Raw genomic sequence first — 20,000 nt, 5'->3', positions numbered from 1 at the left:
TGGACCGGAGTGTGATGCGTGTGGGCCGCTGTGTGTCGCGTGTGGGCCGCTGTGTGTCGCGTGTGGACCGCTGTGTGACGCGTGTGGGCCGGAGTGTGACGCGTGTGGGCCGCTGTGTGTCGCGTGTGGGCCGCTGTGTGACGCGTGTGGGCCGCTGTGTGTCGCGTGTGGACCGCTGTGTGTCGCGTGTGGGCCGCTGTGTGTCGCGTGTGGGCCGCTGTGTGACGCGTGTGGACCGCTGTGTGTCGCGTGTGGGCCGCTGTGTGTCGCGTGTGGGCCGCTGTGTGTCGCGTGTGGACCGCTGTGTGTCGCGTGTGGACCGCTGTGTGTCTCGTGTGGGCCGCTGTGTGTCGCGTGTGGGCCGCTGTGTGTCGCGTGTGGACCGCTGTGTGTCGCGTGTGGACCGCTGTGTGTCGCGTGTGGGCCGCTGTGTGACGCGTGTGGGCCGCTGTGTGTCGCGTGTGGACCGCTGTGTGTCGCGTGTGGACCGCTGTGTGTCGCGTGTGGACCGCTGTGTGTCGCGTGTGGACCGCTGTGTGTCGCGTGTGGGCCGCTGTGTGTCGCGTGTGGGCCGCTGTGTGTCGCGTGTGGGCCGCTGTGTGTCGCGTGTGGGCCGCTGTGTGTCGCGTGTGGACCGCTGTGTGTCGCGTGTGGACCGCTGTGTGTCGCGTGTGGACCGCTGTGTGTCGCGTGTGGGCCGCTGTGTGACGCGTGTGGGCCGCTGTGTGACGCGTGTGGGCCGCTGTGTGACGCGTGTGGACCGCTGTGTGACGCGTGTGGACCGCTGTGTGTCGCGTGTGGGCCGCTGTGTAACGCGTGTGGGCCGCTGTGTGTCGCGTGTGGGCAGCTGTGTGTCGCATGTGGACCGCTGTGTGTCGCGTGTGGACCGGAGTGTGACGCGTGTGGACCGCTGTGTGTCGCGTGTGGACCGGAGTGTGTCGCGTGTGGGCCGCTGTGTGACGCGTGTGGACCGCTGTGTGTCGCGTGTGGGCCGCTGTGTGACGCGTGTGGGCCGCTGTGTGTCGCGTGTGGGCCGCTGTGTGTCGCGTGTGGACCGCTGTGTGTCGCGTGTGGACCGCTGTGTGACGCGTGTGGACCGGAGTGTGACGCGTGTGGACCGGAGTGTGACGCGTGTGGGCCGCTGTGTGTCGCGTGTGGGCCGCTGTGTGACGCGTGTGGGCCGCTGTGTGACGCGTGTGGGCCGGAGTGTGACGCGTGTGGGCCGCTGTGTGTCGCGTGTGGACCGCTGTGTGTCGCGTGTGGGCCGCTGTGTGTCGCGTGTGGGCCGCTGTGTGACGCGTGTGGACCGGAGTGTGACGCGTGTGGGCCGCTGTGTGTCGCGTGTGGGCCGCTGTGTGTCGCGTGTGGGCCGCTGTGTGTCGCGTGTGTGTCGCGTGTGGGCCGCTGTGTGTCGCGTGTGGGCCGCTGTGTGTCGCGTGTGGACCGCTGTGTGTCGCGTGTGGACCGCTGTGTGTCGCGTGTGGGCCGCTGTGTGACGCGTGTGGACCGGAGTGTGTTGCGTGTTTCACCTGTGTGTGTGTGTCGTGTGTGTGTGTGTTGCGTGTGTGTGTGTGTGTGTGTGTGTTGCGTGTGTGTGTCGCGTGTGGGCCGCTGTGTGTCGCGTCTTTCACCTGTGTGTGTCGTGTGTGTGTGTCATGTGTGTGTGTCGCATGTTCACCTGTGCGGATGTCGTGATTGATTCCGTCCACAGAGATGATGGCATTGGCGATTCCTCTCCCCTGAGCGTCTCTGACCACACCTTTAATCCCACGATGCACCTGTACAAACACATCAACACAACATTTATTAGCTGTGTCCCAATGTGAAGGCTGCATCCTCCGAAGGCCGTATTTGAAGGACGATTGGCCGCATTTGAAGGCCGATTGCGTCACAGCGGCGCGACGAAGGACGTCCCAATTCAAAGGCTGCATCCTTGGAAGGTCGCATTTGAAGGCCGATTGCGTCACGCGGCTCGATGAAGGCTGTCCCAATTCAGTTCTGCATCCTCCGAAGTCCGTATTTGAAGGCCGGTTGCGTCATCGCGACGCGACGAAGGCTTCCCTGATTCAAAAGCGACGCCAAATGCGTCCTTCGTTTCCCCGTGAAAGGAAGGATACATAAATGAACACTTAGCGGCCTATCCTACCCTATTCTACCCCATAAGTCATTGCGCGCCGTCAACGACAGCATTTATTTATTTTTAAAGGCGGCCGAGACTAGAGATCGGTGGTGGACAGCAAATTCACATTTAAATGTAAGTATTATGTTTTCATTTATTTAAATGGCTAGCGAAACCGAGTTAAAGTTTATTATAAACGTCATCTTAACTCCTTCGTCACCATTGCGTGGCTTCATTTGTCAGGTAGTTTGAGGCAAAACTTGTGCTAATATTAGTTTAACGACCAATTTGTAATATTTGCACTAGTAATAAACTATCTCACTTTTGTATTAGGCTAAAAGAAATATGCTAAAGAAGTAAGCCCACAATAATAAGAAAAGCAGTTGATAAGGCAATGGGGTTTCACTTTTATGTGTTTTTGTAGTGCTGTCATGCAAGCTATGTGGTTTTAACCAAATTTGAGTATATAGAAATATGATATTTTCTATAAATAAAAGTATTTTGTATGCATGTCTTGATGTGTCATATTTTGCAGTGTTAAGAATGCACTTAAGATTGCACCCCTGTGTTAAGCTTTTTTAGAGCAATTCAGGAGAAAAAAAAACACGTCTTTGCTGAAATGTATTGTGCTGTTGTTGTTAACAAGCCATGGTTAATTTGCTCTGCCCTTAGGATTGCAAGTGTCCTGGGACAGGTGAGAGTGTGAGTGGGAAACCCACTGCTGAAACTCGGCCCTGGTTTGTCCTCATGGCCCAGTTCAGCAGTGGGTGCCCACGGTGAGGAGCCAGCACCAGCAGCACCAGCACAAAGGCAGAGGCGAGGAGAGCACAGGAGGAGAGTAGGGAGAGGATGGACAGGCTGTTTTCTCTTCTTGAGAAAATTATTGAAAAATATATATTTTTTAACTTTTTTTATTTTTTTTAAAAGGAAAGAAAATCTGTACATTATTTTTTTATGCAACTTTAAATGTGTAAATAAAAGAGAATGAATTGTTCTGGACATTGTTTATTTTTTTGACAGTCATAATTTCTACATGAAACAAACTCTTGTATACCTTTTTTTTTTTTCAAATAGAATTGGTAAATGAAAATCATTTGTTCCACGGGCTACATTAAAGTACTTTTTCCAACTATTAACAACATACGTTAAACATATCAAAATCAACAAACATTTACAGTACATAAAATAAGGAAAAAATGATGTAGACTTTTATTAGAATAATAATTAGACTTTCAAAAAGAGTAATTTCTGAAAAAAGTACTTTTAATAACAAGTTTTTAGTATCAAGAGTAAAACTAGAGGTATGTATTCTGCAGGGGAAAGTTTGTATTTATATTATGATATTCCTGCATTTTACTTATGAATATTTTCAAGGTTGTTACATTATATACTTTTGTGTAGTTTAATGTAAAATCATATGTGAGGGAAAAAAGGTACTTCAGTAGGTTACTTCACATACGTGAATATTTAATGAAATATGCAGTTCCGAAAATTAAAGTCTCATATAAGTTTGATATGTCCCATATCAAAGGGCGCATCTGAAGCGCTCGGACCGGTCTAGCCTACGGAGGATTGTTCTTGTCGCCTGGCAACCGTGACAGCTGCCGATGACGAGCGGGCGAAATACTGGACTTTTTTTTATATTCAATTGGGTTTTGTATTCAAACAGGGCTAAACCAAAAATACATGACCTGGCAGCGCCGGGGCTGAAACATCCTCACCATGTCCTCCAGTAAAATATAAAACATAAAAATGACAATAGCCAATTCTGGCTCCATAGCTGTTTACTCAATTAGGCTATATCAAATGAATGATCAGGATGGCAGCTGTCCTCTCACACCGTTGAGGAGCGGTGATCAGAAACACCTGGTTGCGCAATTAGGAAATCCTATGAAGGCTACATGGTGCGTCCTTCAGAGGACGCAAAGGCTGCATCCTTGAAGTCTTCAGTCCTTCGAAGGATGCAGCCTTCACATTGGGACACAGCTATTGTTTCTCGAGTCTCTTTGAATCAGTTATATTCGACTCGAACTGCTCTAAAACTGTAGAATGTGCAACAGCGCCACGTTTTGACTTTGAAACCTGCAGTGCTCATATTTAATTAAACCAAAGGATTCTTAAGTTTAATAATCGCTGTTTTTCAGTGCCCAAATTAAAGACCTCTTCTGATTGGCTGTGATTTGTGATTGATTTGGTTGCGAGTGCAGTGCAAGGTTTTTTATTATTATTAACCTTTAGTTAACCAGGCAAGTCATTTAAGAACAAGTTCTTACTTTCAACAACAGCCTGGCAGGAGAGTTAAAATCTCCTGAAAGTCATACAAACACAAATTACAATACACACTGTAAAAACATATGAGCGTAGTGTGTGTGACGTCACCCGGAGTGTTTCTGAAGAGCGTTTTTGAAGCCCAAAGTGGGCAGAGCCGGCCGTCACCATCTTGGCCACGCGTCACTACCAGATAAATGAAACTGTGCAGTGAGATGGATTAGCTGAGGTGACGTGACGCTAACAGACAACAGACAAACAGCTAGTAGTGACATCAGCGGCAATCCACCTGTCATTCAAGTGGCCACGCCCTTAATTACGCAGAACTTTAAGGCTTAATATAATTTAAACGGACAAGTTATAAAAAAAATTCACCCCCTCACAGTCGTCATGAATGGCAACATTAGCTATATAGACCAAAACCACTTTTTGCACCAGATTGTAAAGTGTTTTTCTGCTGTAAAGTTGGGGATTTTAACATGGGGGTTTATGGGATTGAGTCTCTTCTGCAGCCGGCCTCTAGTGGCCAGTGGATGAACTGCAGTTTAAGTCTCTTCAGAGTCGGATTCAAGAGAGAGAGAAGGGAAGGTTGCCGCTTGGTGTGGACAGACAAACTTCTTATTGCTGGAATCTTATCGCATCTGGTTAGGACACAGTAACTCAAAGGCATGTCTGTGTGTGTCTGTGTGTGTGTGTGTGTGTGTGTGTGTGTGAGATCACCTGTTCCATGAAGACGAGCAGAGACTCGCGGTTATTCTCCCACTCCTCCGGTAGTTCGCTCTCATGAGGGTATTTATCGCAGCCCACGTACATGGAGAGCTCGAAGCAGTTGGTGTGCAGGTAACTGAAGTCATTCATACCTGTTAACGAACAACAACCGTTAGCGAGACCAACGACCCTCACCATCAGAGATCAGGTGTGCTGCCGATGACCTCACTTCCTGCAGCCGTGTGCCACGAGGCGCCGTTGACGGTGCCGTCCTCCTTGGCGAAGTCGTGTGTGTGGCAGACCCTGCGGCTGGCGAGGGTCATGAGCCGGTGTGTGGAGGCGTAGGAGAACGCTAGCCAGCGGAACACGTGATCGTCCGCCGTGGGCGTCGGGTGCCGGAGCTTCTCGGAGCGCGTGCGGTCGAACGGGAACGACACCACCAGCTCGCCGCCCTGCAGGTTCCCCCCCAACACGAACGGGATCTTCTCCATCCACGACACCAGAGCGCGCGTCTCCACCGCCACCTGGGGTCAGAGGTCAGAGTGTTTTAGAGCAAGATACACGAGACTGCAGCAGTTCAATAGTGCTGTGTAATATGATATATCTGGGTTTTTAAAAGACAAATTCAGTAATATTATCGATTATTATCAAGAACAAAACTTGAGCTGAACCGTTCTCCTGGCAACCGCCAAACCCAGACTCCATCCATCGGATTGCCAGACAGAAAAGCGTGATTCGTCACTCCAGAGAACATGTCTCCGCTGCATCCCATGCTTTACTCCATTACACCACTGCATCCCACGCTTTACACCATTACACCACTGCATCCCACGCTTTACACCATTACACCACTGCATCCCACGCTTTACACCACTGCATCCCACGGTTTACATCACTGCATCCCACGCTTTAGCCCATTACACCACTGCATCCCACGCTTTACACCACTGCATCCCACGCTTTACACAATTGCATCTCACGCTTTACACCACTGCATCCCACGCTTTACACCACTGCATCCAACGCTTTACACCACTGCATCCAACGCTTTACACCACTGCATCCAACGCTTTACACCACTGCATCCCACTCTTTACACCACTGCATCCCACGCTTTACACCACTGCATCCCACGCTTTACACCACTGCATTCCACGCTTTACACCACTGCATCCAACGCTTTACACCACTGCATCCCACGCTTTACACCACTGCATCCCACGCTTTACACCACTGCATCCCACGCTTTACACCACTGCATACCACGCTTTACACCACTGTATCCCACGCTTTACACAATTGCGTCTCACGCTTTACACCACTGCATCCCACGCTTTACACCACTGCATCCCACTCTTTACCCCATTACACCACTGCATCCCACGCTTTACTCCACTGCATCCCGCGCTTTACACCACTGCATCCCACACTTTACACCACTGCATCCCACGCTTTACACAATTGCATCTCACGCTTTACACCACTGCATCCCACGCTTTACACCACTGCATCCCACGCTTTACACCACTGCATCCCACGCTTTACACCACTGCATCCCACTCTTTACCCCATTACACCACTGCATCCCACGCTTTACACCACTGCATCCCACGCTTTACACCACTGCATCCCACGCTTTACACCACTGCATCCCACGCTTTACACCACTGCATCCCACGCTTTACATCACTGTATCCCACGCTTTACTCCATTGCATCTAACGCTATAAACCACTGCATCCCACGCTTTACACCACTGCATCCCACGCTTAACACCACTGCATCCCACTTTACATCACTGCATCCCACGCTTTACTCCACTGCATCCCACGCTTTACACCACTGCATCCCACGCTTAACACCACTGCATCCCACTTTACATCACTGCATCCCACGCTTTACTCCACTGCATCCCACACTTTACACCACTGCATCCCACGCTTTACACCACTGCATCCCACGCTTTACACCACTGCATCCCACTCTTTACCCCATTACACCACTGCATCCCACGCTTTACTCCACTGCATCCCACGCTTTACTCCACTGCATCCCACGCTTTACTCCACTGCACCCCACGCTTTACTCCGCTGCACCCCACGCTTTACTCCACTGCACCCCACGCGTTACACCACTGCATCCCACGCTTAACTCCACTGCATCCCACGCTTAACTCCACTGCATCCCACACTTTACTCCACTGCACCCCACGCTTTACTCCACTGCACCCCACGCTTTACTCCACTGCATCCCACGCTTTACTCCACTGTATCCCACGCTTTACTCCACTGCACCCCACGCTTAACTCCACTGCACCCCACGCTTTACTCCATTGCATCCCACGCTTTACTCCATTGCATCCCACGCTTTACTCCACTGCAGCCCACGCTTACTTCACTGCACCCCACGCTTTACTCCACTGCATCCCACACTTTACATCACTGTATCCCACACTTTACCCCATCACGGTACCACGCTTGAGTTCACTGAGCTCCTGAGAGCAACCCATTCTTTCACAGATGTTTGTAGAAGCGTCTTCATGCCTAAGTGCTTGATTTATACAACTGTGGCCATGGAAGTGATTGGAACACTTGAATTCAATGATTTAGAGGGGAGTCCCAATACTTTTGGCAATATAGTGTATTTCTTTGGCAAGTAGCTGCAGTATTCGACTGTTCATATTATTAACAAAAGACATTTTACTATGGAAAAAGATGTGACGGACAAATCTAGATTTCAAACCAATAACCAATGACTTTTCAACTGAAATTTCTGATAAAACTATCAATCATCTGTAGCTGATTAAGAATCTGATCTCATGAAGCGTGTCGTGACTCCAGACGAACGTTGATCACACACACATGTTAACGTACACTGGCGTTCTCGGAGCGGTACCAGTCTGGGATGGGTATGTGATGGTTGTGGAATTTGCGCGGGACCCAGTTCCGGTTCTCCGCCTCCCAGAGGACAGCGTTGAGATCAGGGAAATTATGATGGATGTCGAGGCCGTCTTGACTCCAGCGGCCCAGAGTCCATCCGCTGAGCTCAGAGCCCTGAACACACACACACACACACACACAGAGAGAGAGACCAGCATTACACTGATCTAAACTGAGAGTAAAGACATTTATAATGTTACAAAAGATTCTATTTCAAATAAATGCTGTTCTTTTGAACTTTCTATTCATCAAAGAATCCTGAAAAATTAAATGTATCACAGTTTCCACAGAAATATGAACTCTTTTCAACGCTGATAATAATCATAAATGTTTCTCGAGCATCAAATAATCATATTAGAATGATTTCTGAAGGATCATGTGACACTGAAGACTGGAGTTATGATGCTGAAAATTCAGCTTTGATCACAGGAATAAATTACACTTTACTGTATATTCACATAGAAAACAGCTGTTTTACATTATAATAATATATTCACATAGAAAACAGCTGTTTTACATTTGAATAATATTTCACATAGACAGTCATTTCCTACATTGTCATCACATGATCTCATGTTTCATGAATGATAGTCTCTGTAATTATTTTAGCAATTTTAATTGAACTAATATTTTACAATATTATTGTTTTACTGTATTTTCTTGTTGAGCAGAAGAGACTTCAGAATGCGAGTGTATATTAATATTCTAGCATCAGTTGCTTGTAAACGAAAGCGGAAGAGTGTGAGCATGTAACGGTGTGTGGTTACCGCTGCAAAGGCCTTCTCGTAGCCGTCGGGGTTGATGGAGGGCAGGAGGTGAATGCGCGTCTCCTCCACTAGGTGGCGTATGCGTGTGTTTCCGCTCAGATACTCCTGACACATGAACTGCATGAGCAGCAGCAGCAGCTCGCGGCCCAGAACCTCGTTACCGTGGGAACCGGCCGTGTAGCGGAACTCAGGCTCACCTGCGAACACACACACACACACTGTGATCCCCCGTCACACACACACCTGTGTCACCTGTGTGTCCAGCGCCTCACCCAGCTCGTGCTCGCCAGGCCGGTCCGAGATCTCGATGGCGTACAGCTTCTGTCCGCTGAAACTCCGGCCGATGTTGTAGATGCGCGTGATGTTCGGACACTTCTCGTTCACCACCTTCATCAGCTGAACACACACACACACACAACACTTCTCATTCACCACCTTCATCAGCTGAACACACACACACAACACTTCTCATTCACCACCTTCATCAGCTGAACACACACACACACACACACACACACACACAACACTTCTCGTTCACCACCTTCATCAGCTGAACACACACACACTCTTGTGTTGATGCAGAAACACAAGAGTGTTTTATTACATGACAGAAGCATGTGACCTGCTCTTCCTCACACCTGTCTCATCTCTTTATAACTGTGGTGTCTGAAGTCCAGGTTGTCTGTCGTCGTCACTTCGTTTCTTCTCCGGTAATAATTGTTTGGATCTGAAAGAAGCATTAAAAATACACGAGAAAGAATTAAAGCTTTGATCTAGTTTGGATCAGGGATTCACTAACTTTTTTTCGAGCTGAGTGTGTGTGTGTGTGTGTGTGTGTGTGTGTGTGTGTGTGTGTGAGAGAGAGTGAGTGTGTGTGTGTGTGTGTGTGTGTGTTTAGTTATTATTAGGCTGCATAAATTAGGTCAGCCGGAACCGAGAAGACTTCCTATAACCCCCAATGTACTCGTTACATCATAAGAACAATGGCATCTACGCTAATGTTAGGCTTTCTGTGTATTCCGAGGTTTACTGTAATTAACCGGATCCAGGCCGTATCGAGATCAGATGGAGGACCTGCGCCTAGACAAGACCACAACGCATGATGTAGTCAGCCGGATCCGGGCCATATCCAGATCAGATGGAGGACCTGTGCCTAGACACGACCACAACGCATGATGTAGTCAGCCGGATCCCGGCCGTATCCAGATCAGATGGAGGACCTGCGCCTAGACACGACCACAACGCATGATGTAGTCAGCCGGATCCCGGCCGTATCCAGATCAGATGGTGGACCTGTGCCTAGACACGACCACAACACATGATGTAGTCAGCCGGATCCCGGCCGTATCCAGATCAGATGGAGGACCTGCGCCTAGACACGACCACAACGCATGATGTAGTCAGCCGGATCCCGGCCGTATCCAGATCAGATGATGGACCTGTGCCTAGACAAGACCACAACGCATGATGTAGTCAGCCGGATCCGGGCCGTATCCAGATCAGATGGAGGACCTGCGCCTAGACACGACCACAACGCATGATGTAGTCAGCCGGATCCCGGCCGTATCCAGATCAGATGGTGGACCTGTGCCTAGACACGACCACAACCCATGATGTAGTCAGCCGGATCGGGGCCGTATCCAGATCAGATGGAGGATCTGCACCTAGACACGACCACAACGCATGATGTAGTCAGCCGTATCCAGTCAGATGGAGGACCTGCGCCTAGACACGACCACAACACATGATATAGTCAGCCGGATCTGGGCCGTATCGAGATCAGATGGAGGATCTGCGCCTAGACACGACCACAACACATGATGTAGTCAGCCGGATCCGGGCCGTATCCAGTCAGATGGAGGACCTGCGCCTAGACACGACCACAACGCATGATGTAGTCAGCCGGATTTGGGCTGTATCGAGATCAGATGGAGGATCTGCGCCTAGACACGACTACAACGCATGATGTAGTCAGCCGTATCCGGGCCGTATCCAGTCAGATGGAGGACCTGTGCCTAGACACGACCACAACACATGATGTAGTCAGCCAGATATGGGCCGTATCCAGTCAGATGGAGGACCTGCGCCTAGATACGACCACAGCACATGATATAGTCAGCCAGATACGGGCCGTATCCAGATCAGATGGAGGACCTGCGCCTAGACACGACCACAACACATGATGTAGTCAGCCGGATCTGGGCCGTATCGAGATCAGATGGAGGATCTGCGCCTAGACACGACCACAACACATGATGTAGTCAGCCGGATCCGGGCCGTATCCAGTCAGATGGAGGACCTGCGCCTAGACACGACCACAACACATGATGTAGTCAGCCGGATTCGGGCTGTATCGAGATCAGATGGAGGATCTGGGCCTAGACACGACCACAACACATGATGTAGTCAGCCGGATCCGGGCCGTATCCAGTCAGATGGAGGACCTGCGCCTAGACACGACCACAACACATGATGTAGTCAGCCAGATATGGGCCGTATCCAGTCAGATGGAGGACCTGCGCCTAGATACGACCACAGCACATGATGTAGTCAGCCATATACGGGCCGTATCCAGATCAGATGGAGGACCTGCGCCTAGACACGACCACAACACATGATGTAGTCAGCCGTGTCCAGTCAGATGGAGGACCTGCGCCTAGACACGACCACAACACATGATGTAGTCAGCCGGATCTGGGCCGTATCCAGTCAGATGGAGGATCTGCGCCTAGACACGACCACAACACATGATGTAGTCAGCCGGATCCGGGCCGTATCCAGTCAGATGGAGGACCTGCGCCTAGACACGACCACAACACATGATGTAGTCAGCCAGATACGGGCCGTATCCAGATCAGTTGGAGGACCTGCACCTAGACACGACCACAACACATGATGTAGTCAGCCGGATCCGGGCCGTATCCAGATCAGATGGAGGATCTGCGCCTAGACACGACCACAACACATGATGTAGTCAGCCGGATCCAGGCCGTATCCAGATCAGATGGAGGATCTTCGCCTAGACACGACCACAACACATGATGTAGTCAGCCGGATCTGGGCCGTATCGAGATCAGATGGAGGATCTGCGCCTAGACACGACCACAACGCATGATGTAGTCAGCCGGATCCGGGCCGTATCCAGTCAGATGGAGGACCTGCGCCTAGACACGACCACAACACATGATGTAGTCAGCCAGATACGGGCCGTATCCAGTCAGATGGAGGACCTGCGCCTAGACACGAGCACAACGCATGATGTAGTCAGCCGGATCTGGACCGGATCCGGGCCGTATCCAGATCAGATGGAGGATCTGCGCCTAGACACGACCACAACACATGATGTAGTCAGCCGGATCTGGGCCGTATCCAGTCAGATGGAGGACCTGCGCCTAGACACGACCACAACACATGATGTAGTCAGCCAGATACGGGCCGTATCCAGATCAGATGGAGGACCTGCGCCTAGACACGACCACAACACATGATGTAGTCAGCCGTATCCAGTCAGATGGAGGACCTGCGCCTAGACACGACCACAACACATGATGTAGTCAGCCGGATCTGGGCCGTATCGAGATCAGATGGAGGACCTGCGCCTAGACACGACCACAACACATGATGTAGTCAGCCGGATCCGGGCCGTATCCAGTCAGATGGAGGACCTGCGCCTAGACACGACCACAACACATGATGTAGTCAGCCAGATACGGGCCGTATCCAGATCAGTTGGAGGACCTGCGCCTAGACACGACCACAACACATGATGTAGTCAGCCGGATCCGGGCCGTATCCAGATCAGATGGAGGATCTGCGCCTAGACACGACCACAACACATGATGTAGTCAGCCGGATCCAGGCCGTATCCAGATCAGATGGAGGATCTTCGCCTAGACACGACCACAACACATGATGTAGTCAGCCGGATCTGGGCCGTATCGAGATCAGATGGAGGATCTGCGCCTAGACACGACCACAACGCATGATGTAGTCAGCCGGATCCGGGCCGTATCCAGTCAGATGGAGGACCTGCGCCTAGACACGACCACAACACATGATGTAGTCAGCCAGATACGGGCCGTATCCAGTCAGATGGAGGACCTGCGCCTAGACACGAGCACAACGCATGATGTAGTCAGCCGGATCTGGACCGGATCCGGGCCGTATCCAGATCAGATGGAGGATCTGCGCCTAGACACGACCACAACACATGATGTAGTCAGCCGGATCTGGGCCGTATCCAGTCAGATGGAGGACCTGCGCCTAGACACGACCACAACACATGATGTAGTCAGCCAGATACGGGCCGTATCCAGATCAGATGGAGGACCTGCGCCTAGACACGACCACAACACATGATGTAGTCAGCCGGATCTGGGCCGTATCGAGATCAGATGGAGGACCTGCGCCTAGACACAACCACAACACATGATGTAGTCAGCCGTATCCAGTCAGATGGAGGACCTGCGCCTAGACACGACCACAACACATGATGTAGTCAGCCGGATCTGGGCCGTATCGAGATCAGATGGAGGACCTGCGCCTAGACACGACCACAATGCATGATGTAGTCAGCCGTATCCAGTCAGATGGAGGACCTGCGCCTAGACAAGACCACAACACATGATGTAGTCAGCCGGATCCAGTCAGATGGAGGACCTGCGCCAAGACACGACCACAACACATGATGTAGTCAGCCAGATCTGGGCCGTATCCAGATCAGATGGAGTACCTGCGCTTAGACAAGACCACAACACATGATGTAGTCAGCCGGATCCAGTCAGATGGAGGATCTGCGCCTAGACACGACCACAAAACATGATGTAGTCAACCAGATCTGGGCCGTATCGAGATCAGATGGAGGACCTGCGCCTAGACACGACCACAATGCATGATGTAGTCAGCCGGATCCAGTCAGATGGAGGACCTGCGCCTAGATACGACCACAACACATGATGTAGTCAGCCGGATCCAGTCAGATGGAGGACCTGCGCCTAGACAAGACCACAACGCATGATGTAGTCAGCCGGATCCGGGCCATATCCAGATCAGATGGAGGACCTGTGCCTAGACACGACCACAACGCATGATGTAGTCAGCCGGATCCCGGCCGTATCCAGATCAGATGGAGGACCTGTGCCTAGACACGACCACAACGCATGATGTAGTCAGCCGGATCCCGGCCGTATCCAGATCAGATGGTGGACCTGTGCCTAGACACGACCACAACACATGATGTAGTCAGCCGGATCCCGGCCGTATCCAGATCAGATGGAGGACCTGCGCCTAGACACGACCACAACGCATGATGTAGTCAGCCGGATCCCGGCCGTATCCAGATCAGATGATGGACCTGTGCCTAGACACGACCACAACGCATGATGTAGTCAGCCGGATCCCGGCCGTATCCAGATCAGATGGAGGACCTGCGCCTAGACACGACCACAACGCATGATGTAGTCAGCCGGATCCCGGCCGTATCCAGATCAGATGGTGGACCTGTGCCTAGACACGACCACAACACATGATGTAGTCAGCCGGATCGGGGCCGTATCCAGATCAGATGGAGGATCTGCGCCTAGACACGACCACAACGCATGATGTAGTCAGCCGTATCCAGTCAGATGGAGGACCTGCGCCTAGACACGACCACAACACATGATATAGTCAGCCGGATCTGGGCCGTATCGAGATCAGATGGAGGATCTGCGCCTAGACACGACCACAACACATGATGTAGTCAGCCGGATCCAGTCAGATGGAGGACCTGCGCCTAGACACGACCACAACACATGATGTAGTCAGCCAGATCTGGGCCGTATCCAGATCAGATGGAGAACCTGCGCTTAGACAAGACCACAACACATGATGTAGTCAGCCGGATCCAGTCAGATGGAGGATCTGCGCCTAGACACGACCACAACACATGATGTAGTCAGCCGGATCCAGGCCGTATCCAGATCAGATGGAGGATCTGCGCCTAGACACGACCACAACACATGATGTAGTCAGCCGGATCTGGGCCGTATCGAGATCAGATGGAGGACCTGCGCCTAGACACGAGCACAACGCATGATGTAGTCAGCCGGATCCGGACCGGATCCGGGCCGTATCCAGATCAGATGGAGGATCTGCGCCTAGACATGACCACAACACATGATGTAGTCAGCCGGATCTGGGCCGTATCCAGTCAGATGGAGGACCTGCGCCTAGACACGACCACAACACATGATGTAGTCAGCCAGATACGGGCCGTATCCAGATCAGATGGAGGACCTGCGCCTAGACACGACCACAACACATGATGTAGTCAGCCGTATCCAGTCAGATGGAGGACCTGCGCCTAGACACGACCACAACACATAATGTAGTCAGCCGGATCTGGGCCGTATCGAGATCAGATGGAGGACCTGCGCCTAGACACAACCACAACACATGATGTAGTCAGCCGTATCCAGTCAGATGGAGGACCTGCGCCTAGACACGACCACAACACATGATGTAGTCAGCCGGATCTGGGCCGTATCGAGATCAGATGGAGGACCTGCGCCTAGACACGACCACAATGCATGATGTAGTCAGCCGTATCCAGTCAGATGGAGGACCTGCGCCTAGACAAGACCACAACACATGATGTAGTCAGCCGGATCCAGTCAGATGGAGGACCTGCGCCTAGACACGACCACAACACATGATGTAGTCAGCCAGATCTGGGCCGTATCCAGATCAGATGGAGTACCTGCGCTTAGACAAGACCACAACACATGATGTAGTCAGCCAGATCTGGGCCGTATCGAGATCAGATGGAGGACCTGCGCCTAGACACGACCACAATGCATGATGTAGTCAGCCGGATCCAGTCAGATGGAGGACCTGCGCCTAGATACGACCACAACACATGATGTAGTCAGCCGGATCCAGTCAGATGGAGGACCTGCGCCTAGACACGACCACAACGCATGATGTAGTCAGCCGTATCCGGGCCGTATCCAGATCAGATGGAGGACCTGCGCCTAGACACGACCACAACACATGATGTAGTCAGCCATATCCGGGCCGTATCCAGATCAGATGGAGGACCTGCGCCTAGACACGACCACAACGCATGATGTAGTCAGCCGAATCCGGGCCATATCCAGATCAGATGGAGGACCTGCGCCTAGACACGACCACAACACATGATGTAGTCAGCCGGATCCGGACCGTATCCAGATCAGATGGAGGACCTGCGCCTAGACACGACCACAACACATGATGTAGTCAGCCGGATCCGGGCCGTATCCAGATCAGATGGAGGACCTGCGCCTAGACACGACCACAACGCATGATGTAGTCAGCCAGATCCGGGCCGTATCCAGATCAGATGGAGGACCTGCACCTAGACACGACCACAACGCATGATGTAGTCAGCCGGATCCGGGCCGTATACAGATCAGATGGAGGACCTGCGCCTAGACACGACCACAACGCATGATGTAGTCAGCCAGATCCGGGCCGTATCCAGATCAGATGGAGGACCTGCACCTAGACACGACCACAACGCATCCCTGAAGTGTCAGCAGAGATTGTGTCAACTAGACTCTCCCTTCTCATCGACACATCCACAAATGATCCTCAACAAACCCATCTCCATACTGGCGTGACTCTGATCTTCAATAGATGGAACTGGATAATGTAATCCATAACAGTGTGTGTGTGTGTGTGTTTAGTGTGTGTATTTGTGTGTGTGTGTGTATGTGTGTGTGTGTGTGTGTGTGTGTGTGTATATGTGTGTGTTTAGTGTGTGTTTAGTGTGTGTGTCACCTGGCATTGGGCAGCCCAAGATCTCCACACGCATACAAATGCCGCCACCGGGGAACCAGGATCGAGGGTTTATGCGAATGTAACGAGCGACCACAGGTTTGGGGAAGGTGTTGAGGACGGGAATCTCCTTCTCTCGATTCCCAGTGAAAATCTACTGAGGCGTAGAAACACTGGGTTACAGTTACAGCTGTGTGTGTGTGCGTGTATGTGTGTGTGTATGTGTATGTGTGTGTGTATATCAGCTGATGGTTGTGAAGGGTGTATTCGGTGTCTCACCAGATCTCTTGAGCCGTTCTTCAGTGTCACCCAGCTGTGAGAGTCATTACTGAGCAGAACTTTATATGAGCTTACCCAGTCACTCCTGCAACACACACACACACACACACTGCATGACATCTGGAGAGAAGAACACAACTCATGTGCAGCTAGAAGATTGTCAAGCCTGAAGAACAAGCAATCAGCAAACACAATAATCTGTTCAGTTTCTCGTTGAATCTCTCACTGCTCAAATGACACATGAAGCGTAGGTTGAATCAGAATTTATTTTTATGTCATTTCTATACAGTAAGATACATATTATAGGATATTGGTGTGTGCTCTGAGACACAAACAACACCATAACATCACAAAACTAGATCACTGCATTATAATCTCTCATTTATGTATATGCATTTGACAGATTTGGCATTGCATTCAAGGCTTTCACTGGATCAGTTCATGCAATCCCTTAGAGTCGAACCCATGAGCTTGCGTTGTGTACTCTTACACTGGATCAGTTGTGGCGTTGTGTACTCTTACACTGGATCAGTTGTGGCGTTGTGTACTCTTACACTGGATCAGTTGTGGCGTTGTGTACTCTTACACTGGATCAGTTGTGGCGTTGTGTACTCTTACACTGGATCAGTTGTGGCGTTGTGTACTCATACACTGGATCAGTTGTGGCGTTGTGAACTCATACACTGGATCAGTTGTGGCGTTGTGTACTCTTACACTGGATCAGTTGTGGCGTTGTGTACTCATACACTGGATCAGTTGTGGCGTTGTGAACTCATTCACTGGATACACTGTGTTGTGTAGAGTGTGTGTTGTGTACTCATGAGCAGAGTGAGCTCCGCCCCTGAGTAACGACAGTAAGAGTTGTGTGTGTGTGTGTGTGTGTGTGTGTTGTGTAGAGTGTGAGTTGTGTACTCAAGACCAGAGTGAGCTCTGCCCCTGAGTGACGACAGTAAGAGATGTGTGTGTGTGTGTGTTGTGTAGAGTGTGTGTGTGTGTGTGTGTGTGTGTTGTGTAGAGTGTGTGTGTGTGTGTGTGTGTGTGTGTGTGTGGTGTGTAGAGTGTGAGTTGTGTACTCAAGACCAGAGTGAGCTCCACCCCTGAGTGACGACAGTAAGAGATGTGTGTGTGTGTGTGTGTGTGTGTTGTGTAGAGCGTGTGTGTTGTGTACTTACGACCAGAGTGAGCTCCGCCCCTGAGTGACGACCCCGGTGAACTTCATGAGTCTGCGAGCGTCGACCTCTAACCACTGAAGCGGGTCAATCCTTCCAGCACACCAGCCTCCATCATACAGGTCATCCTCTAGCAGACCACCCTTCACACACACACACACACACACACACACACACACACACACAGTGAGACAGCTGTTGACAGAACCGGGCTAATATTGTCATACTTCCTGGTTCTGGTAAGAACTCGAGCTGCTGCGTTTTGGACCAGCTGTAGTTTGTTTATTAAGCGTGCAGGGCAACCACCCAGTAGAGCATTACAATAATCTAGCCTTGAGGTCATGAACGCATGAACTAACTGTTTCGCATTTGTCAATGAGAGCATATGGCGTAATTTAGATATATTTTTAATATGGAAGAATGCGGTTTTACAGATACTAGACACGTGACTTTCAAATGAAAGATTCGTATCAAAGAGCACACCCAGGTTCCTAACCGACGACGAGGACTTGACAGAGCAGCCATCAAGAGTTAGACAGTATTCTAGATTATTAAGTGAGGAAGTTTTTAGTCCAATAATTAGAATCTCAGTTTTTTCAGAATTAAGTAGAAGGAAATTACTAGTCATCCAATTTTTTATTTCAACTATACATTCCGTTAATTTCTTGTATTGGTAAGTTTCGTCAGGGTGTGAGGAAATATAGAGCTGAGTATCATCAGCATAACAGTGAAAACTAACCCATTCGTTTTGTGTGAATGAAGCCACTTTGTAAAGTTTTTAAGGATCCTCTGAGGTTGTGCGGGTCAGAATGATCCTTCACAATGATGTTTTGGACTGAAGCGCAGCTGCGTAATGCTTTCTGTGACTCAGCGGATTTCAGCAGAAACTGGGTCAGTTTCACACGGCTGTCGCTCTGAGGTTTCCAGCTGATCATTCCTGCTTTAGGTTGTCGTTCTGTTTTCATCAAGAGCAGCGGAAAACAAAGAGCAAATTCTGTGCAAAGTGGATCCAGATGAGGCAAAGATTGGGCTGAACGAGTCTGAGATCAACAGAGTAACAACAGACGAAGAGCAGAAACACTGGCAACATTTCTCTCTCTCACACACACACACACACACACACACACACACACACACCTGGATGTTCAGTCGGCCCCTGTGCGGCCCCAGACCGTAGTGTCTCATGCTGGACGCGTGGAGCTGAAAGTCATCGATCTTCAGCGTCTCCAGACCCAGCGGAGGACAGTCTGTCAGAGAAGAGAAGAATCGGAGATCTACCTTTATTTAAACACGCAATAATGATCTTTCAAAACTTGCACCTTAGAACCAGTTTCAAGTTTGTGTTCTCGAGCTCCAAACACTGCTGTCGTGTAAATGAATGGCCAGACCCAAAAAGCACAAAAATTATAAAAAAAATTTTGGGAGGTTGTTATAACCTGTGTGTGCAAAGTCATTAAGTTTGAGTCCAATGTGACAACATTAAGTAGCATAAAAAACTCTCTGGGTCAACATGACTGGAACACAACCGGGTTAAAACAAGAACAAATATCTGCTAATGTAGTCAGAAAAGGTCAACTGACTGACCAATGACATGAATGTGGGGCGGGACTATCAGACTGACTGACCAATGACATGAATGTGGGGCGGGACTATCAGATTGACTGACCAATGACATGAATGTGGGGCGGGACTATCACACTGACTGACCAATGACATGAATGTGGGGCGGGACTATCACACTGACTGACCAATGACAGCAGCACAGGACTTGCACACACTTAAAAATCCTTTCATTAATCAGTATTTCTGTCTTGTTCCTCTGTATAATCATTCTAAACTCAAGATAAATTTACTGCATATGATATTAAGAATATATCTTGAGAATATATCTAAAATAAAGTACTTCTTGTTTTTACACACAGACTGAACAAAATGAAGCATTGCTTGGTGAT

The 20,000-nt window shown here is 50.2% G+C and overlaps 2 protein-coding genes across 2 annotated transcripts in view; one reads left to right on the top strand and one right to left on the bottom strand.

Annotated features, from left to right (window-relative positions):
- The window catches only part of hmx3b (H6 family homeobox 3b), a 73,075-nt gene extending 56,706 nt beyond the window's left edge, over window positions 1-16,369 (top strand). Inside the window, exon 3 of the mRNA XM_082151352.1 lies at window positions 16,305-16,369. The gene's annotated coding sequence lies outside the window, so the exon portion shown is untranslated. The remainder of the gene's footprint in view (window positions 1-16,304) is intronic.
- The window catches only part of LOC309484869 (inactive carboxypeptidase-like protein X2), a 24,146-nt gene that overhangs the window by 1,509 nt on the left and 2,637 nt on the right, over window positions 1-20,000 (bottom strand). Inside the window, exons 3-13 of the mRNA XM_082151325.1 lie at window positions 19,186-19,295; window positions 18,052-18,191; window positions 16,880-16,964; window positions 16,604-16,754; window positions 9,439-9,527; window positions 9,073-9,196; window positions 8,801-8,997; window positions 7,968-8,147; window positions 5,325-5,619; window positions 5,108-5,247; window positions 1,679-1,778 (exon numbers count right to left, since the gene is read on the bottom strand). Of these exons, the coding sequence (XP_082007451.1) occupies window positions 1,679-1,778; window positions 5,108-5,247; window positions 5,325-5,619; window positions 7,968-8,147; window positions 8,801-8,997; window positions 9,073-9,196; window positions 9,439-9,527; window positions 16,604-16,754; window positions 16,880-16,964; window positions 18,052-18,191; window positions 19,186-19,295 (1,611 nt within the window). The remainder of the gene's footprint in view (window positions 1-1,678; window positions 1,779-5,107; window positions 5,248-5,324; window positions 5,620-7,967; window positions 8,148-8,800; window positions 8,998-9,072; window positions 9,197-9,438; window positions 9,528-16,603; window positions 16,755-16,879; window positions 16,965-18,051; window positions 18,192-19,185; window positions 19,296-20,000) is intronic.

This window comes from Leuciscus leuciscus (genome assembly GCF_965113295.1).
Source record: "Leuciscus leuciscus genome assembly, chromosome: 21".
Lineage (NCBI taxonomy): Eukaryota > Metazoa > Chordata > Actinopteri > Cypriniformes > Leuciscidae > Leuciscus > Leuciscus leuciscus.
This window is presented reverse-complemented; position numbering and strand designations above follow the sequence as displayed.